Here is a 27,181-nt window from a genome sequence, read left to right as displayed (position 1 = left end):
GTCTTACACACTGCTTTTGGATAACTTTATGCTGATTTACTCCTGGTGCAAAAATTCAAGCAGTTCAGTTTGGTGGTTTGATGGCTTGTGATCATCCATCTTCCTCTTGATTATATTCCAGAGGTTTTCAATTTGGTAAAATCAAAGAAACTCATCATTTTTAAGTGGTCTCTTTTTTTTTCTTCAAAGCGGTATCATTGCCGATGGGTGTGATGGTGTGAAAATGAGGTGTGTTTAGGTACATTTCAGGGGTATTGCTATCTTGGCAATGGAAAACACCAGTGCCCCACAGACTGATTAGAGCCTAGCTGAGGCTACTGCTTGTTCATAAATACATACTCGTTTAGGATTAAACTGCTTAACTTCATCTGAATAGCTCTGCTTATTACATGATATTATAACCAGCAAATCAATAAAACCAGTGTGAAACTAAATCTGTGACTCACCTTTCAGCTAAGCATTCACTCTGGTTCCGATTAAAGTTAAAAAAAAATTAAAACAGAGATTAAAAACACTAAACTCAACATAAACATTAATTAATTCATCATTTATTTAGGTTATTATCAGTGAGGACTGTGAGCAACATGTGTTGTTTAATGTGTGAGTGAATGAGGAACAAAATGAAGCACAGTGTTATTATAATTTTATTGTGTAGTTCAGAGATGCGCTGAACATAAAGGATCAAAGCTCTGCTTCTCCATCTGAATGCAGCTGCTGTAGCTGAGCTCCAGTAACCAGGGCTGTGAAAGGATCACACACAGAGCTCTGTGCAGCAGTGCTGCAGGAGGTGTGCAGATCACACACAGCTCTAAAGTATTAAACATTAGCATGACTCTATATTCCAACACACACATGAGCATTTAGCCTGTGCTGAAAGAACGTCCACACACATTAGCTGTGCTCCTGTAGCTGAGCTCAGCTAGCTGTTTTCATCAGTTTGTAATGTAGTTGGTCAAATGAGGTCAGTGTGTATGTATTAAAATGTGTGTTCTCTACAGGTACTGGTCCAATCCATATGAACTCAGTGCAGTGTACGGGCAGAGAGCGCTCTGTACTGCAGTGTAAATATCAAGAAGTTCCTCTCAGGACCTGCAAACACGCCCAGGACGTGTCTGTACGCTGCAATGTCCCTAAAACTGGCCTGGGAGCTACGGTAAGATACATACACACACAAACACATAGGAACACATCTTTATATTATTGTTATGTCGAAACCTTTAAACAAACCCAAATTAGACAAATATGAGAAAGCGGAAAATTTCAGGATATTTAATGTTTTGTTTGATCAACATGTAATTTATTAATATTCATCCGTTCCTGCATTTCAGGCTTGCAACACATTCCAAACAAAATTGGGGCACATTTGTCTATTTGTAATATTGCCATTCCTTCTCACATCACTAACAACCCCTTAACAGGCCTTGGCCCATATATAAACCCATATATAAAGCATTTTTTTAAATAAGCAATTTACATTCTGAACTTTGAGGGCTTTGAAATCTCCTACAGGACACTCTTCTCTTTACTATCTACTCAAATTACTAATTTTAGATCAGTAACAGAGGTCATGAACTGTTTGATTTGTATTCAGGAAAATATAAATTTTAAAATTACATTTAGGAAAGAACCAGTTTCACGATTTTTATTCATTATATTTTGACAGTTGCAGATATACTTCAAATATTTTCAAAGTTCAAAGTTTTCTATCAAAAATACAATTAGGATTTTTAATAATGTTTCTTCATGTATCAAACATGAAACCTTTTCATGTAGTGCTTGAATGAAAATTCAAAAGATAATAATATGTAATATGAGGCCAAAAAAATGTACATATATTCTGGCCTGGGTTTTAAAATGTGCAATTGTGCGTTGTCTTGTTGAAAATTGAATAGATGTCCCTAGAAATAATGCCATGATCTTGGTTACCATAAAGCTTTCTTAACATGTAAAATATATTTTACACTATATTAAGAAAAAAATAATTTTTAATAATTTCAATAATTTTCTCATGCATTTGTTAACGAACTGGATATTTTCTGCTCAACGTTGCTTCTAAATACTCAACATTCATAGATGCTGCTTTTGTATAAAATCTCTTTGTTAATGTTTGGCCAACAAATTCAGTTAAAGTTAATTCTGTATTGACGAGATGACCCACACTGCTTTGTGACCTCTCCCTCCCGTTCTTTCTCAGGTACGATTGGCTGGAGGGCGGGAGGCAGCAGAGGGCAGGGTGGAGGTGTTGATGGAGGTGGGCGGAGTTCAGCGCTGGGGGTCGGTGTGCAGTGAGAACTGGGGAATTAATGAAGCCATGGTGGTGTGCAGACAACTGGGATTCGGCTTTGCCTCCAGAGCCCACCAGGTATGACCCACACCTCCTATTTACACTGCAGTTGTGTCCATATCCGTTAATCCTATTTGTATTGGAATAACTGTCCCTACTGTCCTGAGGAAAGGCTTTCAACAAGATTTTGGAGGATTATTGCTATAAGAATTTCATTGCTATCATGGAACAACAAGAGCTAAAAGATAAAACGAGATAAAAAAAAGTGGGGTCTCGAACTTTCCAAGTCATCCCATGCAAAATTATTGGATGCAGCCAGAACACAGTTCTGGAGAACACAGTTCCACTGCTCCACAGCTCAATTACATAGGGTTTTATATCCCATGGTGCCAATTGGTTCATGTTTGTCTATCTGCTCCAAAAAGTGCAATTCTATTTGCAGTATCAAAGTCCTGAAAGTATCAGACATGGCAAAAGTCATGGGACAACAGTATATACAACTCTAGAAAAAGAAAATTAGACTACTTAATGATGATGTTTTTCCAACCTCTGGAATATAATGGATGATTACAGCCATCAAACCAAGCTCAACTGCTTGAATTTTTGCACCAGGAGTGGCATAAAGTTACCAAACGCAGTGTGTAAGACTGGTGGAGGAGAACATTCCAAGGCGCATGAAAACTGTGTTTAAAAAACAGAATTATTACACCAAATTGTCATCTAAATGACATTATTTTAATTTGGTATTTGTGGAAAATGTCGTAAGTAGTTTATAGAAAAAAACAACATTGTTCATTTTACTCAAACATAAATATATAAATAGCAAAATCAGAGAAACTGATTCAGAAACTGAAGTGCTCTCTTATTTTTTTCCAGAGCTGAATAAATGTAACATTGCTCCACAACAGTCTATGGTTCCGCCCATATAGTCATTGGTCCCACCCCGGCTTGGTGTAACCCAGCCCTTTTACACACCAATAACCACACCTTTTTGAATAGAGCTGAATAACGTTTTAAAAAACGAATTCTAACAACTCTGTGCTGGCATTATACCCAGATATACTGTAGCCCATGCTTGTATTAGACATTGTGCCAGATAGATGTATCTCTGTCTTCTCTAGAGAGTCCTATTCTATTGGCAGTGCTCTGTCTATATTCATGTAATGAATGTGTTTCAGCAATTGGTGCAAGTAAAAGTAGCTGAATTTAGTGCCTTCATCAGAAAAGGGTCCACAAACTAACTGTTCTAACTTTTTTTTACATTGATCTACAAAGCAAAGTCCACCAAAGCCAAGCCATTGAAACTGGATTTTATTTATTTATCTTGATTTGTGACATTTCCTCTCAGTTTACAGAAGCAAGCTTTGTAAAGTTTGTTTACATCCTCCATGCATTTGTTTTTCAGTGCTTCGTTATTTCCCATGCAGAAGGTAATTGCAGGCTTCCCATGAAAAGTCTCCACATTTTCAGGGAAAAGAGGGAGAGAAGTAGCGAAGGCGGGAAGAAAACAAACTCTAAATAGCTCTTTGTTGCTTGCGTTGGACGTGGACAGCGTTGCTGCTCTTATAAAACTGGATGTGTAATGGCCTGCGGAAGGGGAGCGTGGAAAGAACGTGATAATATCCAGTGAATGCTGCTAATGGTGGTCCTCCATTAGATTACACACTGCCCTATAAATTCCAGGGTCTGGATCCAGTTTGGGCTCGCTGCTGTGGTTTGGACCCCAGCTCCTCTTCCTGAGGGTCTGTTAGTGTTTGTGTGGATTGGGGAGCTTTTAGAGCAGCAGCTACTCATTGCTAACACCAGGAACACCATGGCTACCAGTTGGAACCCACATTAGCTGCCCAACATTCCCTTTTTCCTTCAGGAAATGCACTTTCTAGTTATTATTGTTATAGTATATTCCCTGCTGTGGTTTGCTACCACTTTGGAACTGCTTTAGCTGCTTAACCATTCTCTGTTTGCTTCAGGAAATGCACTTTCTATATGTTATGCTTGTCTGTGACACCACCTCTAATGAATGTATTTAGCCTCTTTAAGTTGCGCCCATTGCTGACACAGATGTGCAAATTTAAAGAAATTAATGGCATCCTTCAAATTTTACAATGATAAAAGCTGCACTTGTAACACCCAACCAACCAATTACTTGGCAACATCAGAACAGCCAGAACAGTCTGTGCAGTAGAGACCAGAGGAGAGAGAAAGACTGTGGAGAAACAGCCTACTCATTTAAATAACCCCGCCCCCTGAGGGCTGCCTCCACAGAGCTCACACAGTCTATGGTTCCGCCCATACAGTCAATGGTCCCACCCCGGCTTGGTGTAACCCAGCCCTTTTACACACCAATAACCACACCTTTTTGAATAGAGCTGAATAACGTTTTAAAAAACGAATTCTGTGGGGATATAAAAATTTAACAATATGAGCAGAGGTTACACTAGCTGTTGCATTTAAATAAAGGAGGTAGAATTACAGTATATTGGAATAAAAAAACGTGATTGAAAGTTGTCTGTTTTGCCATTGAAACACAGCTTTCTGAAACCGAACAGCAGGGGGCGCGCGACCTGTGGTGGCTTCACTTTTGAGAGACGATGCTCTGTCCAGCTATACACAGTCTATGAGAAAAACTAAAAGAGGTAGAGCAGAATATATACATAAGATACTGCATTAGATTAATTTCTATATTTTTGGCTCTGTTTTTTTATTGGTTCTCTATATGGTCTGTTGGTTCTGGTTTGCTATGCAGAAACTTAAATGTGAATTTCTATTCTTGTTGTTGTTTAGGAGACATGGTTCTGGCCCGGGAACCGAGATGCTGAGGAGGTCATTCTGAGTGGAACTCACTGTATTGGGATGGAGATGTCTATCCAGCAGTGTCGCAAGAATGGACAGGTGTATTGTCCTCGTGGGGGCGGAGGCAAGGCTGCTGGTGTCACCTGTGTGGACAGTGAGTGTTTATTGTCTAGTACAAATATGGTAAATAAAGGTTCTTCTATGGCACTGCACAAAAAAACATTTGTGAGCATAATTGTGATTAAAAAAAAACAAAAAAAAAAACAATAAAATCTAATTTTCTGTTTTTAGTTGCACCTGATCTGGTGGTGGACGCACAGTTGGTCCAGGAGACGGCGTACCTGGAGGACCGGCCTCTGCACCTGCTCACCTGCGCCCATGAAGAGAACTGCCTTTCCTCCTCAGCCGCCCGCATGAACTGGCCCTACGGTCACCGGCGTCTGCTGCGCTTCTCCTCCAGGATCATGAACCTGGGCCGGGCCGACTTCCGCCCGAGAGCATCACGAGACGCCTGGGTCTGGCACCAGTGCCACAGGTAAGAGGCCACAGCCTGATCAGCTGGATTAGGCTTTTAGAATAAATAGCATGTGTTAAAGTTGTAAATGGGCTTCAGTAGGAACGTTGAATGTAAATGGTTTTAATAATTTTGGTTATGAAAGGGTTTCTATGTGAATGTATGGAGTTTTAGTTTCTAATAGGAAATTTGGGTGATTTTGTATGTGCCGAAATCTGTGTAGTGAATCTGTTTATGAACAGATTTTTATCGGGATTTGGGTTGCTCATGGATTTTTCGTTTTGTGAATAGTTTTCTATACAGCCACTTACTGCAGTATGAATGTGAGTTTTTTTAAAACACACTTGCTGGTCATGCTAAAAGTCAAGTCGAGTGAAGAAAGAGTAAAGAATGATCAGCGTGCTAGTGAGCAGAGATCTGCATTTTTTGTGCATTATGGAGTCAAACACTACAAACTGTTCATGACGTTTTTATCAGATTTAGTCAGTAATTCATAATATGGTGTTAAAATGGTAATCCAACATCTGGGTTCTTGGAGTTTGGTCTCTCCTCTTTTAAAAAGATAAGAGGCTGGTCATGCATGACTGAAAATACAGTAAGTGCACAGCCGTGTTGAAAAGATGGCCACTGAGTAAAGTGATTCTGGACTTTTTATTGTAAATTAATTTATATGGTGGTTTCAATCATAAATAGATTTCTGAAATTTACATGGTAATTTTGTTTGTAAAGGTATTTATATGATTTTTGTAGCGATCTTGGTTGTAAATAGATTTCTATGGGGATTTTGGATGTGAATGGATTTCTATGGGAATTTTGGTTCTGAATGTATTTCTATGGAGATTTTGGTTCTGAATGTATTTCTATGGGGATTTTGGTTGTGAATAGATTTCTATGAAGATTTTGGTTGTGAATAGATTTATTTGGAGATTTTGGTTGTACATAGATTTTTTTTCTAGGTATTTTGTTTTGTAAATAGTTTTCTATTTAGTCAATGACTGCAGTATGAACTTGTCTTATCATAACACTAATCATGGCTCCTATTTAAGGATAAAGGGCCATCCTTGCTGGTCGCGCAGAGCGCAGCAGACATAAAAAGAAAATAAATTGTGCTTTATGAAGTCAAACGCTACAAAATGTTCATGCAGTTGTTAGATTTTATCAGTGATTTAAAATATGTTGTTAAAATGATAATCTGGCATTTGGGTTTCAGGATTTTGGTTTCTCCCGAGATAAGAGGCTGGTTGATTGTAAATTGATTTTTGGAATTGTTAGGAAGTTTGGTAGATATGTTTCTATAGCAATTTTTGTTACAGATGAATTTGTATGGGGATTTTGTCTGTGAATGTGTGAGTGTGATTTTGATTGTGAATAGGTTTCTATGATGCTGTTTGTTATAAATCTGTTTAATTGTTTAAACCTTTTGTTCTTTTTATAATGTGCATGTTATGTGCACCTGCTTGTTACGTTCCCAATTAAATATGTTAGGTCTAGGGATTATTAGGACGTAAACAGTGCACTATGTTTTTATTTTGTTTATTGCTGTTTCTATGTGAGACTATTTACAGATTCTTTGCAGGAGTGGCATACCCAACTGTTTAAATTGTTTTATTGAACTGTACCACCCCGTATGGGTTTAATAACAATAATGTTGATTGGGATTGAATTGATTTGGCACTAATATAGAGACATTCTTAATTTAACAACCTCTATAAAATGCATAGAGCCAGCAGCAGAATACCAACATACACACACACACACACACAAACACACACAAACACACATGTGCAAAAATAGAAGAAAATCCCACGTGACTCGCCCAGGACTACCCTCTGACTGTGTCAGCTTCATAAGGGCTCATTCAGCTGGGTTGGTTTCTCATGGTTCTGGTCGGTCACAGTCCAGTTTCTTTATAGCTGTGGTCAGGATGCTGCGGTCAGCTGGAAGAACAGCCTGCTCCTCCTCCCTGCCACTGAGGAGAGGAGAAAAAGATCTACCACTCCTTTGTTAAGCAACACAATGATATAACAGGTTGAAAAACAGAACTACACATCAGGCCTCGGTCGAGGGGAGTTTCTAGCTCTCATTTTTATCATTTCTTCAGTCTGTTTTTGTCTGTTTTTAAAAATAAGCTCACAAATAAACAAGCAGCAGCAACAGCATGATGACTAGCGTTCATCACAGATCATTCATCACAGTCTCTACAGTCACCCAGCCACAGAGTGCACAGCACATTCTGCCTTCTGGAATAAACTTCCTGTTTAATCCACTCGTTTAAATGCAGATATGTGAAAATCAAATAGACTTTAGGGCAGAGTTACAATAGCACTCTTTTAATATTTTAATTACGGTCAGAGGTTAAAACCCTTTTCCCATCTAGAGTAAATTACAACAAAGTGTACAACTATATTTTTTGGACTACAAGATGGTTTTAAAATCCTTTAATTTGTCCAAAAATTTGGAGTGCATCTTATAATCCGGTGCACATTATGTATGAATTCTGCCAGTCAGGTATTAAGGAGCAGTAAAGTCTCTCCGTCGAAGTGCAGCATTGTAAGGGTGAAATTTTTATTAAAGTTTTTCCAGCACTACGACTGGGGGCAGCAGCATTAGCATTTGCGCTAACTGCAGCGCTAGCTCTTTCACCGTGTGTTTGCCGTGTTAAAACGAGCTACTCAGCTAACTTATAGCACCCTCAGTTACCAGAACTCTTGGGGTTTCTCAGTCTAGCACTATCGGGTGGCATTTACGCCCGCAAGCACTGCGGTTAGCAGCTAATGCTAATGCTGCTGCACCCAGCCTTCTTAGTTTTGGAGAAATTTCACTAAAAACTCACCCTTAGACAAAATATTGGAAATCTAAGCTTATTGTAAATAAATGGAAGCACTTTACTCACCCAAATTAACGTTTTACAGGAAAGAAATCTGTGTAGATTGACATCCAGCATTTGTTTGTCCAGGGTTTAAACACAGGTAATCAGTAATGTAGGGCAAGCAAGAATCAGAGTCAAGGTACATGGAAATGCAGTCATACTAGAGAAAACTATAGCAGGAAGGTAACACATTGTAATGCAGGACAAACCAAAGCTGTATTTAGCAGAGAGTGAGAGTTCTGAGCAGTCTTTTATATTAAGCATAGACTGTATATAGCTGGACAGAGCATGTGTCTCAAAAGTGAAGCCACCACAGGTCGGGCGCCCCCTGCTGTTCAGTTTCAGAAAGCTGTGTAACTCCACCCATCCCCATAGGTTTCAATGGAAAAACAGGCAACTTTCAATCACGTTTTTTTCCAATAAACTGTAATTCTACCTCCATAATTTAAATGCAACAGCTAGTGTAACCTCTGCTTATATTGTCAAATTTTTATATACCCACAGAATTAGTTTTTAAAACAATATTGAGCTCTATTCAAAAAGGTGTTGTCATTGAAAAACGGCTGGTTATGGGCTGGACCAATAACAGACCGTCAGCTCCGCTCCGCTCTGCAGTCTGTGACCTCGAGGCAGCCCTCAGGGGCGGGGTTATTTAAATGAGTAGGCTGTCTCCCCACAGTCTTTCTCCCTCCTCTGGTCTCTACTGCGCAGACTCGGGTTTCAGGATCGCCAACATGGCGGAAGATTTTGGCCTTATTTTCACTGAATGAATGGGAACGGAGACACGCGTCCATCTTTTTTTACAGTCTCTGATATTGAGTCAACAGGTGTTCAGTATTTCAGTGATTGGCTTCCTGAAGGTGGCATGTTCTGAGTCATGTGATTGTGTAAGTTTGTGATGCCATGGTGCAGTGCGTTCTGGGTAACGTAGTCCAGAGACTGAAGATTGCAGGTAGAGCTGAGTGCAGGGGAGACAGGTGCATTTTCAGTGCCAGCCGTGACACCCACACCTGACATTACCTCACATGATGCCAACTGGTTTATGTTTATCTGTTCCAAAGAGTCCTACTTTCCTGTAAGAAATGGATGCAAATTAAATAAATAAAAATCTGGATGTACTTCTTAAAATGGGTGTCCGTAAACATCTGGACACATGTTTTCAGTAAAAGCAGAGACCAACCCTCCTGTAATCTGTTTTCACTGTGTTCCTCTTCCTCCAGGCACTACCACAGCATCGAGGTTTTCACACACTATGACCTGCTGACCATGAACGGCACAAAGGTCGCTGAGGGTCATAAAGCCAGCTTCTGTCTGGAGGACACCTACTGCCCTGAAGGTGGGTCTGTGTTCATATGTATTCATAGAATTTAAAATATTGTTTACAATTCTTGTTTAAGGGGCGCCGAGTGGTCCAGCGGTCTGAAGCGCTGCCACTGTGAGCAGGAGGTCGCAGGTTTGAACCTCCGCTCATGCAGCTTTGCCATCAAGCTGCCGGCGCTCAGTTGGCCCTGCTCCCTCCGGTTGGGTAGATGTCGCTCTCTACCCACATCACTCCTAGGGTGATGTCCACAGCACAGAGCGTCTGTGAGCTGATGTATCAGAACCGAGTCGCTGCGCTTTCCTCCGAGTGCGCTGTGATGCTCAGCAATGCTGCATCAGCAGCTGCAGCTCGAAAAGAAGCGGTGGCTGACTTCACATGTATCGGAGGAAGCATGTGCTAGTCTTCACCCTCCTGGTGTGTTGGGTCCTTGAGTCCTAGTGAGTGGGTTGTTGGGGAAAAATGGGAAAAATTGGTAATAAAATTATAAAAATAAACAAGCTGAACTGCTTGAATTAAAAAAAAAATGAAAAATCTTGTTCAAATCTTTCCAGTGAATACCATAATCAAACAGAATGTCCCTAGAAAACTGTTATCAAAAAGTATAATGACTTTCACCACCTCCTGATCACAATGCACCAGTAGGGCAAAACAATATTGACATATATATTATTATTGTCACACAAAAGTATATCCGCTGTCTCTCTCCTAGCTCTTCCCTAATGCTGTCTTTCACTCGTAAATATGTAACGAAAGTATGGAAGTAATAACTTTCACTATAAGTGAAAAGTATGTGTTATTTACAGTGTATGCCTTAGACAGATGCAGATACCACCTGCCATTTATTTAATTTTCATTCAAACCGCTCATTAAGTTGAAATTTATTTAGTAAATGTTACTTTGTAGTTCTTGTTCACTGAAGTATAGTTTACTTGCTGTATCTTGCTGTAGTAGATTTTACTTAAATAATGTAGCACCATATTAACCTGTGTATCCTCCCTTTTGGTTATAAATATGGTGTCTCCCTCCATCAGTGTGTAGCATTGTTGACAAGTGCAGCCTTCTCCTGGGTATTTTGTTAATATAAATATATAAATATATGTAATAAATATATGTAATAAATATATAATATAACATATATAATATAAAATGGCCCTGCATGTTTCCTGCCAGACTTTTTTATATTACATTACATGGGAAAATCAAGCAGAGCTTCTACAGTGTAATGGTATCTTGCTCTTATAGCCTGAAACAGATAGCCCTGATGGGCAAGACTGCACACTGGTGGTGAGTTAGTGGTAGGGCACAAGCCCATTATGCAAAAAAAATGAATTAAATAAATTACTTAATTAATAACAAATAAAGTATACATATTAGCATATATTAGGTGCACTTTATGGTGTGCTTTATGTATGAATTTTACCAGTCAGCTTGTAAGGAGCAGTAAAGCCATTCCGCTGAAGTGCAGCGTTATACAGAAGTTTTTTAGTTTCTTCAGCACCGAGACCTAGCAGTATTAGCATTAGCCGCTAACCACGCTTTCTCTTCCGACATTTAGAGAAGAGTATTATCAGCCTGTAGCCTGATTCTAACCCCTGCTAGCACTGCTGGAGCATGATTAGCATTACTCGCTAACTGCGCTAGCTCTTTTTTAATGTTCAGAGGTGAGTATTATCGTCCTGGCTAGCACTGCTGGGGCATGATTCGCATTACTCTCTAACCACGCTAGGTCTTTCACTGTTCAAATGTCTGCACATTAACTGTGATAAAACAAGCTACGTGGGACGAACCGCTAGATAATATCACCCTGGCTTACAGTCAGAGTTCTTCAGTGCATCAGCTGCTAACTGCCGTGAGATTTATTGGAAATCTGCAAATCTACGCTTACTGTAAATAAATAGAAGCACTTTACTCACCCAAATAAACAGTGTTCAGGAGAGAAATCTGTGTAGATTAACATCCAGCCCTCGTTTGACTTTAAAAGAAAATGTTTTTTTTTAAGAATTACAGTTTTGTTTACTTAACTTAGGTTAGCTTTACCAGCAGCAAGATCGAGCATGATAAATAGACCAGAAAATAGACGTTTATTGAGCCTCATAATCCAATAAATATGGTATATATTCAAAAATAAACACATCGAACCCAATAAATCTCTTTTACTTAAACTAATGTTTATATTGCAGTCAAGTAAAACTGCCTTTTTCACTTGGCTTTGTAAGTAAAGCAGAGTGAGCCCTGAAGCTGCAGTGGAGCAGCTGCCTGGTGTTTAATTAGTGCAGACGTGAAGTTCAGCGAGCTCCACGACCTGAACTCCAACTAACCGCCTGTGGGGAAAATTCATTACCTCTGGGCTTTCACAGTTAAAGAAATTAAAGGAAAATGAGTTGAGGTTATGCCAGAGACATGTGATGTGGTCACGGAAAACACCAAACACGTTCCTGTCTCCCTGACAACAGGCCTGTCCAAGCGCTACGCCTGCTATAACATGGGGGAGCAGGGCATTTCTGTGGGCTGCTGGGATACCTACCGCCACGACATCGACTGCCAGTGGGTCGACATTACTGACGTCAGGCCAGGAGACTACATCTTCCAGGTGAGAAAACACACCTGTCACACACCTGTCACACAGCTGTCACACACCTTCCACACAGCTCTCATACACAAGTCACACCTGTGACAGATATGCATAGCTAATGGGCTGTGTATTGGAAACAAAGGTATAAAAATAAAAGAGCCAAAAATGAGTAAAAGTACAAGTGTTCTATCAAAAATTATTTAACACATTGTCTCTTTTCTGTGCTACAATTGCACACTCTCACAACATATTAACTCTGGCCAGTTTATTCCGCCACAACTGTACACTCTCTCCGCTTATCAACACTCTGGCTCATTTTCGACAAATGAACAATAGCTGGAAGAGCAATGGAGACTTCAGAAGAGCTCATGCACCCATAGTAAAACCAAAGGGTGTAGTTAAAGTGAAGTTTCTGACTGAGCGCACTCTCTCTCTCTGACTGAACATAAATGAAATCGAATTCATCTGCTCTGAAAGAAGACTGCAAAACACCCGCCCAATTTAAAATGATTTTACTGCATGCTCGATCCTAAAAAAAACAAATACTAAAATTAATCCTAAAAAAACAAATCCTAAAACTTACGGACATCAGCTTTAAGTATTGCCGTTAGTTCATTGTAAAATGTAGTACTGAAATACTGGAAGTAAAAGTACAGTACTGATATGCAGAGGTGGAAAAAGTACTGAAAAATAGTAATTAAGTAAAAGTACCTTTACTTTGCTAAAAATCTACTCGAGCAAAAGTAAAAAGTACTCAATTTAAAATGTACTTTGAGTAAAAGTTACATAGTTACTTTTAATTATTTGATGTAAAAATTTAAAAACAAATCATAAATTAAATAGTTTTAAATGAACTATTATTCCACATAATAATTTGGATCTTTCAGGCAGTATTTGTTCAGACCAGCCCATAAAACAAGTGGCGTATGTTTCTAAGATCCATTTTATTTCTTTACTATTAAAAAGTTATGGTAATATAGGCGATTATAAACTGTAATTTTATAGTTTTACAGGCCATTATTATGTTTTAACTTGCCATTGCTGTGCTTTAACTGATATTTACATGTTTTTTTTTTACATTTTAGCAGATTGTTTACTGATAAAAATACTTACCACCACATGCTTTCTCAGGTTTGATGTGGAAGTTGTGAAAGGTGACAGCTCTGTCCGGCGGGGCACATTTTGTATTGCATGAGGACGTTATTGCCTCGTTATTCCACGCGAGAGCATCCGTGCCAATTTTTTTTTTTATTCAGACAGTTGTTTTTTTTTCCAACAGCATTTTTTTTCCTCAGTAATTGGGAGTTTTCCAGTGTAGCAAAATAAATTACTTGTGTCAAAATGTACTTGAGTAAAAGTAAAATTACCTATTTTAATAACAAATTACTCATAAAATCTACTCAATTACAGTAACTTGAGTAAATGTAATTACTCATTACTTTCCACCTCTGCTAATATGTAATTATTACAGAAAGGAGTGAAAAGTTTTCGGAGTTAAAGGCAGAACGGGAGCAGCAAGACATTCTTATAAGATCAGCTTGATCTCTTGCCAATCTCTGTCCTATTCTTTTATGAATATATTACTATGCAGCCACTGCCACTGATGACTGATATATTCTTATAATCTTTAAAAACTCGCCATTAGGTCTACAGTCACTGTAGTGCTCATACTGCCATCCATTTTTTTTTACGTACTTCTAGGAGGTGAAATGAATCATCATACCCAGCTTTTACCACTCTCAATTACCCAAAAATAACCTCATTAACAGAGTAAATAAAGATGTTAAATTTCCCGTGCTGCTCTATGGAAGCTTTTTTATAATCATCTCTAAATCCAGGTGCTATTTCTGGTGTCTAATTGTTGTAAAAACCCTTTTTCTCTGTTTTCTTGGAAGCACGTTTCAGTGGCAGTGGGAACTGCAGCCTGGGCTGAGATGGAGAGTGCAGATAGCGGGCGGCTGTAGATCTGTAGTTGTGTAAAGTTGAGTAGAGTTGGAGTGGATTGGCTCTGGAGTGCGTGCTTCCACTTGTTGGAGAGAGTTTCAAATGGAGGGATTGAGGCAGAGTTTAGGGCTCGGCAGGCCTGCTATTACTGTAATGGGTAATGAGAAGAACATCTGGCAGTGAAAGGCCGTGAGTCAGCAGTTTTAACTGCTGTGTAAAAACAATGCACCTCGTCTGGGTCAATATCAATATACAGCGCTGGAAAAAAAGAAGAGACCATCTGAGTTTCTAAATCAGTTTCTCTGATTTTGCTATTTATAGGTTTATGTATGAGGGAAATGAACATTGTTGATTTATTCTATAAACTACAAACAACATTTCTCCCAAATTCCAAATAAAAATATTGTCATTTAGAGCATTTATTTGCAGAAAATGAGAAATGTCTGAAAGAACAAAAAAGACCTCAAATAATGTATAATGAGTATAGAAATCAATATTTGGTGGAATAACCCTGTTTTTTATCACAGTTTTCATGCGTCCTGGCATGATCTCCTCCACCAGTCTTACACACTGCTTTTGGATTACTTTATGCTGCTTTACTCCTGGTGCAAAAATTCAAGCAGTTCAGTTTGGTTTGATGGTTTGTGATCATCCATCTTCCTCTTGATTATATTCCAGAGGTTTTTAATTAGGAAAAATCAAAGAAACTCATTATTAGTTTAGAGGTCTCTTATTTTTTTCCAGAGCTGTAATGTGTCTTTTGTTTCTGCAGCATATTTAAGTTTCTTAACCTTTTTTTCCTGTTCGACACCTATTTTAAAATATTTTGCAACCCCTTAAACTCACTACCTCATTATCAACTAACCCCCTAAAGCCCATCAAAGAAGAATACCTGACAGGCAGTAGTGATTCAGAATCCTTCTCTTCCTCACTATTTATAACAACGGACATTAATTAGTGCAACTGCAGTTTCATTCTCTTTTTTACTCTGCCTGGCCAAAAAAAGTCACACTCTAATATTTTGTTAAACCACCTTTAGCTTTGATTGCAGCACGTATTCACTGTGGCATTATTTTAATAAGCTTCTGCAATGTTACAATATTTATTTTAATCCAGTGTTGCTGGATTCATTTTTACCAAGATCTTGCAGCACATACTGTTGCTGAACCTAAACCTGCAGACCAACTGCAGCATCAACCCCAGATCAGAGCACTGCCCACACAGTCTTGTACGGTAGACTCCAGGCATGATGGGTTTATCATTTCTTTAGCCACCTAAAAAAAAGTGAACTTTTAAAGCTCGCAGTGCCTCGTTTTAAATGTCAATGTCTTGTTAATGGCATAAAAATAGGTTTTCTTTGCATGGGCAATACTATGGCCCTATCACTAGCATTGTAAGCCTGATGGGAGCATCAGGTGTCGAATAGCGGTTTGTACTCGTTTTCATGTCTCACTACAACCCAAGTCCATGTCACACCAGATTTCTCCTTTAATAAGGTAAAGTTGTCCACCCTGTCACATTAAAATTATTAAAAGGCATAATGGTCACATTATAATCAGTTTAACATGTTTGTAGCTTTAGTTCAAACACATTTTATATAAAAATGCTCAATTTCACTAAAATTGTCCACCCTTTTGCACAGTTTGCACAGCTGTAACAGGGTGGACAAATGAAAAAAAATGTTAATACAAAAGGTATTACCCTGAATTAGTATTTCTGTGTAACCTTAAGTCTTATAAATATGATAAATAGTCAGAATAATAAAAAAATTTGAATTCAGAGAAGGCTTTCAGGACCAAAATCTCAGTCATTATGACATTCTGACTATGACCATCTGCCCCTGTAAGCCCCTATAAACCACTATAAACCCATATAAACCTCTATAAAGGGGCGTAACTTCTCGTCAGAAGCTTCAATCACAACCCATAAAAACCCTTTACTTTTGACCACTATTGTAAAACTCAGTGGGAATAAGTCATTTTAAAGCAGGAGAATGGAGTGTAATGGGGCAAATGAAGGTGCTGCAGTGTACTGGGTTCATGCATTACAGGGCACTTACAGACAGCTGAGACACAAATGAAGCAGGTTTTCCATTCTATTCCTGCTCTTAATCAGCGCGTTCCAGGCCTGTGTTTTACCAGTACAGCAGTACGGGGACAAACACTGTGTTAAAAATAAACGGGACAATGGCAATACCATCTTTATGATAAAGTTTACAGTGCAGATCAAAGAGCGCTTACCCAGCTGTGTGCTTGGATACATTCACGTCGCCAAGAAACCATTATATACAATAAACCGGGTTAGAGCGTGTTTCCATGCGTGTTTGATGGGATGGCTGGGCGTTCTCTCGCTCTCTAAAAAGTGGGCCAATCTGTGGTGCGCCAGATTTAGAAACATACATTTAAGAGCATTACTCATGACTACCTCAAGATGAACCTCCATGATTGCACAGTCATTTAGGAATCAGCACTGCAATCCGCCGCCACGCTTCCTGATCTCTCAACATCTGAAGTGTAATCTGTAGCTCTTTTCAGCTGGAATAGCTGCAGTAAGCAATTACAGTTTTATAAACCTGAAACAAATTATAAAGAGTGAACACAAGGCTTCGGATTAGTCAGAAAATACAATAAAACATTTATTATAAAAGATTATTATGGATCCAAATCCATGCCTTTATTTCCTATGGCAGTATTTGAGTTTACAGAGTTTTTGGCAACTCTCCAAAAACTCTGTACCGTATTAAAATCTTAAAATTATTTAATTTTCCCCAAAATTGTCAGCACGCCTTTTAATCCAAAACACCTTGTGTATGAATTTGCCAGTCAGGTATTAAGGAGCAGTAAGCCACTCTGCTGACGTACAGAGTTATACAGGAGTTTCAGTTTAGTTCTCCCATTAGCATTGGCAGTATTAGCATTAGCCACTAACCTCGCTAAGCGCTAGCTATTTGGCTGTCCAAAGATGGTTATTTTTGGCCTGAGCCTGCTGCTAATCCTGGCTAGCCCTGCTGGAGCAGCATTAGCATTAGCCGCTAACTGCATGCTGCCAAAAGTGGTTAGCTGCTAATGCTAATGCTCCAGCTTTAATGGAAATCTGGAAATCTGAAAATCTAAGCTTACTGGAAATAAATGGAAACCCTTTATATACTATATACAAATACTTTGTTACAATGCTTAAGTAGAAATGATGGTTATCTATTCTTTACTGGAGTAATTATTTTTCAGAGTAATTTTTACTTCTACTTCTACATTTTCACCTAATTATCTAAACTTTCTACTCTTTCTTACATTTTAAATATTTTAGCTTGATTTCATTTTGGCTTCTCATCGTTCAAAAAAAAAAACCCTATCCAGATAAATCTCTCCATCCAGATAGAGTGAATCTGATTGTGGTTGGATGAGGGGAGGAGGGGATAGGACCAGGATTGAGAAACACTGATATAAACATTGTTTAACTCAGGCTGTGAAGTGCACAATTTCATTTCAGTTGAAAGTGAAAGTAAAAAGTGTGTTACTACTTTATATTTTATGTTTAATTAACCATTTGTACAGGGGTTCTCAATAAAATGAGAAATATAATGAAATATGAAAATATACTTATAGTTGTTCAGCCAATATGTAATATATGTAAAGGAATAGGTATTTAGTGTGTTTAATTTGTGAAGAAAAAATCACAGAATATGTAGAATATTGTAATATATAATATAATATATTATATATTGTAATATTGTAATATATAATATAATATCATGATATTAAGTGGCCTACATCGGGATATGTATATATATATATATATATATATATATATATATATATATATATATATATATATATATATATATAGTATTTTATTTTTTTTTCAAATCAAGTAGTTTTATTGTCAATACTGCATATGTACAGGACATACAGAGAATTGAAATTACGTTACTCTCCTTCCCAATTTTACAGCAAGTACAGATAATAGATATAATAAAAGAAAGAATGGGAGACACTATGTGTACAATACAGCAGGGACACAATAGACATACATGAGACAGAAACAAGGTGCAGTAGTGTGGGGGAGAAATAGATATATAAATATCAGTAAAAAGAAATAAGATATATAATATAAAAGAGTGGGAGACACTATATGTACAATACAACAGAACACAATAGACATACGTAAGACGGAAGACAATAGTGCAATATTGATGGTGATTAAGATGGAATGACAGTATAAACAGAACCCGTATAACAGTAGTGCAAATATGGTATATAGCTTAAGGCTGGTAAAGTGAATGAGTGCGTAAAGTACTTAAAGTTCACAGTTTTTGAGGAATGAAAGTGTGTATTGACAGTGCAAGTATAGCAGTAGTTATATAGTTTTGGTTATATCACACAGTCCTACCATTGACCTTCCATTCCCAAGTCTGCATCTCTAAGCTTTAGGCCTTCTTCACAGCCTGTAGAATAAACAGTACAGTAGCTGTGGTAAATAGTGGCTGACATTACGACTGTTATAAAACTAATAAATTAATAAAAATGAACTCAACAGTTCAAATTAGCCAGAAAATATAACGAGAATTTTTTTTTCAGTGTCGGACGGTTTCTGCTTTTAATGTCGTTGTAATTTGGTTGTTTTTATGTGGCTGTACACAGTCCTCTCCTCATGGAAAAACGAGAGTCAATGTGTTATTAAATATGAACTGTTAAACCTTCTCGCTGAAGAGATGGAAAAGTCATTTCAGCTGCTTTCTCTTTCATGAATCTACTGTATACAGGGGAGCAGAGGCAGAGGGCACGGAAAAAACAATAGTAGGCTTTATAATGATAGGCTCACAATACCGACCCACAGCTGAAGCGCAGAGACGTGCCCCCCCCCCATACCCCCCCACATCCACACCTCAACCCCCCACCACCCGTCAATGTAAAAGGCAGTAAATGGCGTGTGCAGCCTGAATATAGGGGTATATTTGTAGGATGGGGTTACGCAAATACCTTCCCTCTGAGTCTGTGTGGTCAGTGGTACTTGTTATTTTGTTCCTATAGGTTGAAGTTAACCCCTCGCTGGACATGGCCGAGTCAGACTTCCAGAACAATGTGGTGCGGTGCAGGTGCAGGTATGACGGAGGGAGGGTCTACCTGTACGGATGTCATGCTGGTAAGTCACTCATTGTCGTCAATGTAATGACTATTATTCAATTAATTTGAGCTCCTCAGCTTCTAACATTCTATCTCAAAGGTGGTATAGATTGTATTTATTGAACATGTATGTTGTTGTTTGATATATTATACTAGTGTATTTCAAAAAGAAAAATTAAATGTACTTTATTTTAGCATTTCAGTTCAAAATGTGAAATTCATATATTATATAGATGTATTCCACACAGATTAATCTATTTTAAGCATTTATTTCTTAATGATTATGGCTCACAAACCTTTTTTACCTTGTTAATTATATATATAATATAACTAACAGAGTTGACATTTGCACAATTTTATGCCTTAACTTCATGTTCTCAATCTAGATTCCATAAGGCACATCTAAAAACACATTATTTTTATTATAAAAAATGTAATGGGACATTTACTCAAATTTACAATGGCAGAGTTGACCAATAATTATCTTACTGTAAATGTATTCTTAAAATATTATGCCTTATATATATAATCCTAAAATGATTAATATTATATTATATAATTATAAGATTACACATTATACATCTTATATTTTTGTAAGTATTTTATTATATGAAAAGGTATAGTAAAATATTTGCAAAAATATGAGGCTTGTACTCTCTTTTGTGAGATTATATTACACAGCTCTATTAAAAAATAAGAGACGACTTAAAAATGATGAGTTTCTTTGATTTAACCAAATTGAAAACCTCTGGAATATAATCAAGAGGAAGATGGATGATCACAAGCCATCAAACCACCAAACTGAACTGCTTGAATTTTTGCACCAGGAGTAAAGACATAAAGTTATCCAAAAGCAGTGTGTAAGACTGGTGGAGAGAACATGCCAAGATGCATGAAAATGAATATGAAATAGCAAAATCAGAAAAACTGATTCAGAAACTGAAGTGGTCTCTTAATTTTTTTCAGAGATGTATATGGATACATACAATTTTCCATTCTATTCTCCCTTCAACATTACTTATACCCAGCATAAGGGACTAACTGTGAGTCTCCTGTTTCCTCCTACAGGTGATGCCTACAGCGCAGAGGTGGAGGACCTGTTTGAACACCAGCGTCAGATTTCCAACAACTTCCTCTAACGTGGATCAGAAGGACAAGGACAGGAAAAAACAGGACTTTCTCTCCTTCATCATCCTCTCATCCTACTCCAGGAAGGAAGGAAGGAGGGGGAGGTGAAGGACGTGAACAAGGCTAAGATAAACAGATTATTATGGGCGGTGGGGTTTCTGGACTGAGTTTGATGAGTCATTGAGTTTAAGTACATGGTTTTAGTACGGGACCGAGTTTTCTAAGGGCTTCTGCCCTCAGTATAACTGATCCTTTAACAGACTGAACTGAACAGAACAGAACAGCTGCACAGCTGGATCTGTATAACTGCAGTACTTTTGTTGGACCAATAGGGGGAGCATGTTAGAGTATTAGATTGGGCCAGAGGGGCGGGAAGGGAAGAATTCTTAGAAAATAGTTGGGAGATATTTTTATGACAGAAAAAAACAGATTAGTTGTGAGAGTGATTGTGAGTGATTGCGATTGTATGTGTGTGTTTTGTAGGACCCATTTACACCAGGTCACATCATGTGAATAGTAACTGGATTGTATCTTGATGCGATTTTTTTAACTACATGCATTTACATTCGGTAGACAAATGCAGATTAAAATCCGTTTGGTGTTTGAGACAGAAAATTGCTTAGAAATTAAGCTGTGTTCTATTTAACTATTTAAAGGATGATGGAGCTCAAAAAATAGCCACACTTGAGCTATGTACAGTTAGCTAAAGACAACTCGTCTGACCAAAAATATCAAACCAAAATATTCCCCACATTAAGTCCCTCCATTAGCATTATTATCGATACCGTTTAATTATGCATTATGCAGCATTGCAACATTTTCCACCGACAGAAGTTGGACATTACTGTGTGAAAGACTGATTTAAGGTAGAGGTTAGATTGGGCCCAAAAAATCCGATCCGGCCCAGCCCGAGCCCGTGCACGTTCTGCCCGAGCCCGACCCAACCCGAACCATAAACTGTCATTATGAGCCCGACCCAACCCGCCCCATAAACTGACTGTTTTCAGGCTGTTTGAATGAGCGAAATATAATCAGAATTATCTTAATTAACACTGAAACATAGAAGCATAGAACTATTATTTAATTAAAATGATTTTTAAGAACAGCTACACACAGTGCTGCAAGTCAAACGTGGAGGAGTTCACGTGCGAAAGAGAGAGAGAGAGACAGAGAGAGAGACAGAGAGAGAGAGACAGAGAGAGAGAGAGTTGTGTGTTCTGGTGTATGAGCTACTCACAGGTAAAGGTTCTCACATACTGTATCTCCTGTTTCTCTTTTATCTCCTCGTGCTCATATTCTAGTCCCATACAGAATTCTGCAGCTCCCTCTGTGTTTTCTGTCGTATTTTGCGGCGCGAGCGCTTACAACTAACACCACGGACACTGTTGTGCCGAATCCGACTCGCGGGAGTGAAAACAGCGCTTATAAATAAATTAGTTTTTTCACTTTCAGTTTTCTTTGTTTGGTTAGTTTTCGTTAACAATAATAAAATAAAAATATTATTAAAAAACAGATGCCTACATCTCAGACTATTTTTGGGCCTCAGGTCAGGTCGGGTTCGGGCAGACAATCTAAGCTCTAATTTAAGGGCACACAATAATATATAGAAGTTATAATAAACTGTACGGAACATCCAACTATTTGCAAATCTTGGAAATCCCAACATCCAAGTTTAAATGGAACTCAGCTTTGAACTAGTTTCTCAGAGTACCTTTTTGAATTGGTTTAAGTAATGAGATTAATGTGTTTTGGTACAATCCTGATACTCTAGGTGCATAAAGTGACCAGGTTTAAACAGGGTCTAGGATAAACCAATTTTTTTTAATACAGCATCTGCCCTTGCCATCCTGTTTAGAGTTTAAAATGAATCTCTTTAGAAGTAGCAGTAGTAATAGTAGCCTTGTATAGAAAGACTGACCAGACAAGACCAAGAAATATTTTAATTAAAAAATTAACAAAGACAAATAATGTAATTAAAATCAATGGGCAAAAATAATAATAAATCAAATGCTTTGCTTTCGGTAGATTTTCCCTGATTTAGTCTTCAGTGCTTTTAATTCTTTACACTGAGTGCATTTACACGCACCTAATAATCTGATGTGAAGTGCAGAAATAGTTGACCAGTCAGACCATTTACATGCAATTGGGCAATCGTATATTGGCGAAAAACCCGAGTTTAAATGAATCAGACAAAAATCCTTAACTCTCTAAACTTGAGCCCGTGCTACAGATTTCTCTACATTTCTGCAAAAATGGAGAAAAGCTTTTTTTGAACAAGCATCTGTTGTACCTGGTATTTATAGTGTGTATGCCCTGTGCAGAAGAAACTGAGGAACCCAAAAGAAATCAGAGTAAGTGTATACATGTGCTAATTATCTGATCTATCTATCAGTGTGCACATCTTTAATAATCAAATAACTGCAAAAAAATCTGATTATAATCAGATCACTGAGTGCATGTACAGGGGTTGGACAATAAAACTAAAGCACCTGGTTTTAGAGCACAATAATTGATTGTGGTGACGGACAGTTCTGGTGGAAACAGGAGAGTTGAGGTGCACATTGAATTCTGCGTGATTTGATCAGCCGTGGTTTTATGTTTTTTGGATACAATCCGGGTTAGCACCCGAACATCCCTTTCAGACAGCTTCCTCTTACAGCATCCACAGTTAATCCTGTTGGATGTGGTTGGTTCTTCTTGGTGGTATGCTGACATTACCCTGGATACCGTGGCTCTTGATGCATCACAAAGACTTGCTGTCTTGGTCACAGATGCTCCAGCAAGACGTGCACCAACAATTTGTCCTCTTTTGAACTCTGGTACGTCACCCATAATGTTGTGAGCATTGCAATATTTAGAGCAAAACTGTGCTCTTACCCTGCTAATTGAACCTTCACACTCTGCTCTTATTGGTGCAATAATGTGCAATTAATGAAGATTGGTCACCAGGCTGCTCCAATTTAGCCATGAAACCTCCCACACTAAAATGACAGGTGTTTCAGTTTCTTTGTCCAACCCCTGTAAATCACTCAGGTGTTTCTATTTTGTTGACCAGTGGATCACTGTCACTGATCACTGTGCTTTTTGTCAATAGCTAAAAAAGTTTAATTAATTTAATTTACAGTAAAGTCCCTTAAACTGACACTTGTTTTGCATTATTAAATATCTCAATAGTACATGATTTATATACAACCAGTAAACACTTGAGTACAGATTAGTTCAGTAGTAAACACTAATCAAAAAGGGTGCTTTGACTCATAGTCAATTTGGTGCTACATTTTTAAAATTATTTAAACCATGCTCTGGCTTTTTGTAGATATGAACCTACTTCACTATCAAAAATGATCTTCGTTTCTTTATTTTTTTACATTTGTGTGCATGCATAGGCTGAAAAAATGAAGAAAATCAGAGAAAGTGTATTTGTGTGCTGAGAAATCTGATTGCTGAGCTAAAATCCTGCTCGCATTATTGGATTTCTTATTCTAATTTCTAGGCCTTCTAGTCCAGTCTGAGAAATCAGAATTTGCTCTTTACATGACCACTTGCATAAACAGATAACAGATTAATCCAGTCTAATCAGACTGAAAGTGATCAGACACTCATCTCAACAGATCAACAGATATGATTTGCCTGCAGTCTGAACACAGCCGAACAGAGCCAATACGCTCATTTGATGTTTTCGTTACACCTTAAAACTCGAAACTGCTGCTCCATTTAAGGTGGCACAACGTGGCAACCTGGAGGAGAAAGAGCATTGCTGATTTCCTTTTTATCTCTTCCACCTTAAATGCAGAGGTGGAAAGTAATGAATTACATTCACTCAAGTTACTGTAATTGAGTAGATTTTATGAGTAATTTGTCATTTTTAAAGTAGTTTTTAAAGTAGGTCATTTTACTTTTACTCAAGTACATTTTGACACAAGTAATTTACTTTGCTACATTGGAAAACTCCCAATTACTGAGTAAAAAAAATAAAATGCTGGGAAAAAAACAATTGTCTGAATTAAAAAAAAAAAATTGCCACTGTCAGCTTTCAAAACTTCCACATCAAACCTGAGAAAACATGTGGTGTAATTACTTTTATCATTAAACAATCTGCTTAAATGTTAAATATCAGTTAAAGCACAGCAATGGCAAGTTAAAAAATAATAATGACCTGTTAAATTATAAAATTACAGTTTATAATCACCTATATTACCATAACAGGAAAAAAATGGATCATAGAAGCCTATACCACTTGTTCTTAAAAATGTTTTATGGGCTGGTCTGAACAAATACTGCCTGAAAGATCCAAATTATTATGTGGAATAATAGTTCATTAAAAACAATTTAATTTATGATTTGTTGTACTTTTTTTACATCAAATAACTAAAAGTAACTATGTAACTTTTACTTAAAGTAGATTTTAAATTGAGTACTTTTTTACTTTTACTCGAGTAGAATTTTAGATGGGTACTTTTACTTTTACTTGAGTAAAATTTTGGCAAAGTAAAGATACTTTTACTAAATTACAATTATTCAGTACTTTTTCCACCTCTGCTTAAATGTTGCAGGTTTTATAAAATTAGGATTTCATCAGCTGTGTATTTGAATTTTTGGTTTTAGTATATAGACAATATATGAATTTGATGATAATTATTATAAAGTCCTCCTATATCATTTAAAAACAAGTCAGTGGTTAAACAGACTCTCAAGCTTAGTTGATACTAAAGATTGAACTGAACAGAACTGTAAAGAGCTGTATAAAGGGCATATCTTAGGAAATTATTCCCATGCAGTATTCAGATAATAATATAAATATACACTTGTATTTTGAAAAAGTGTCAGATAAAAAAATTGTCAGGTAGGAGACCCCTTATCAGAATTCGGTACTATCGCATTGTCCCTTGATTTTACAAATGAAATGTAAAATGTACTGATGATCAGTGATGGTTTGGATCCACTGTGTTTTATTATCAAGTCTAAAGTCAGTGCAGTTTTGTTTTCCCACAAAATCTTACAGCACTTTTATAGAGATGTGGATTTCATTTTCCAGCAGGAGTTGGCACACTGCCCACACTGCCAACAGTACCAAAAGTACCAATTGGTCTTAATATATAATATTCAAATTTTCTGAGACACTGATTTTTGGGTTTTCATTGGCTGTAAGCCGTAATTAATCATCAACAATAAAATAAATAAACGGATAAAATAGATCACTCTGTGTGTAATACATCTATATAATATATGAGTTTTACATTTTGAACTGAATTTCTAAAATAAAGTACGTTTTCAATGATATTCTAATTTTTCGAGATGCACTAGTATGTTTTAGGTTAAACCTTGCTGTGACCCCCTTCCCCCACATCTTCTGTTCCTGTAATGTAGCAAAGAGCAAATTAAACATATTGGACTTGGTGATAGGAAATGCACATGAGCTGGTATTAAGAGCTTAGATTAAATTTAAGTTTAAACATATGAAATATTCAGTATTTAAACCCCACATATATTCAGTATTTTGGTGCTGTTCAGTTACATCATATCCCAAACTAGTGGGCTGTGTGAAATCTGTCATCCCTTCCTACAGATTTTTGGACTATTTGGAACATTATTGACGCTCAGCTGCAGCTGTTGGTGCTACGTTTGAACATTTGATAAATATGTATATGCTTCATTACAGATGTATCGTCATGTTCAGATTTATTTGAATAATGATTTTTTATATATATTCTGGTTGGTCTGTAATTTACGACAAACTGACCTTTGACCTTTTTGATACTTTTTTTTTGTTATTGAATTTTTATCTCTGAAAAAAAGCAACGGGTTAGTTTTTACGATGTTTTTTTCACTAATACTTGAAAATAAACATTTGATACATGAAAGCTGTTGGAGTTGGGCTCAAATCATTTCATTTGCATCAGTTGTAAAGTAGTGAAGAGGTAGCGTTCCAGGTATACTGTAAATAGCCCAATTTAAATAATGTTCTAATCCAGATTATGGAAGATCTACTCAACTAAGTAAAGAAAAAAAGGCTAAGAAATCCATAAAACGAATCAAGAATTTCGAAAGCATCATGTGCAGTCACAGAGACCATTAAAAACATTATGATGAAACTGGCTCTCATCAGGATTGCCCCAGGAAAGGACAACCATACTTTATCCCGTAACTCATCCCATACAAAAGTACTAGTACTAATTTAATATTGAAGACTATATTAAATCTATACAGGAACACATACAGAATTATTCTGTAAACAGTAAAAAGTGTTAAACAAACCAGAATATGATTTCTACTTTAGATTATCACATTTATCTTTGAGGACAGATTTGAACACTATTGGTGAGATTTTTTTAATCTCAGTGTCTTCATGAGGGAGTCACCTGGAATAGTTTTCTCAGTGTCTTGAAGGAAGGAGTTCCTGGAGGTGCTGAACAATAGCTGCTGCTTCTCCTTCACGCTGTGAAGCTCCAGCTTATCCTTCTGGAGGACAAACACTTTTTTACTGTTTACTGCATAATTTAATATGTGTCCCTTAATTGTTTTTATGTATTTAATATTAATCTACAAATGTAAAAAATAAATAAAATACAGAAAATATTTCAGGAGATGAAGGGATTATTGTGTGACTGGCCAAACACTAAAATCAGTTGCTTTATG

At 37.3% G+C, this 27,181-nt stretch overlaps 1 protein-coding gene across 1 annotated transcript in view; it reads left to right on the top strand.

Moving 5' to 3' along the window:
• The window catches only part of LOC103044050 (uncharacterized), a 90,484-nt gene extending 64,078 nt beyond the window's left edge, over window positions 1–26,406 (top strand). The window contains exons 19-26 of the mRNA XM_049470893.1: window positions 999–1,153; window positions 2,195–2,362; window positions 5,069–5,231; window positions 5,369–5,612; window positions 9,681–9,796; window positions 12,235–12,371; window positions 19,325–19,436; window positions 20,486–26,406. Of these exons, the coding sequence (XP_049326850.1) occupies window positions 999–1,153; window positions 2,195–2,362; window positions 5,069–5,231; window positions 5,369–5,612; window positions 9,681–9,796; window positions 12,235–12,371; window positions 19,325–19,436; window positions 20,486–20,556 (1,166 nt within the window). The 3' untranslated portion in view covers window positions 20,557–26,406. The remainder of the gene's footprint in view (window positions 1–998; window positions 1,154–2,194; window positions 2,363–5,068; window positions 5,232–5,368; window positions 5,613–9,680; window positions 9,797–12,234; window positions 12,372–19,324; window positions 19,437–20,485) is intronic.
• Window positions 26,407–27,181: the final 775 nt, after the last annotated feature.

The sequence above is a fragment of the Astyanax mexicanus genome, chromosome 23 (genome assembly GCF_023375975.1).
Source record: "Astyanax mexicanus isolate ESR-SI-001 chromosome 23, AstMex3_surface, whole genome shotgun sequence".
Classification (NCBI taxonomy): domain Eukaryota; kingdom Metazoa; phylum Chordata; class Actinopteri; order Characiformes; family Acestrorhamphidae; genus Astyanax; species Astyanax mexicanus.
This window is presented reverse-complemented; position numbering and strand designations above follow the sequence as displayed.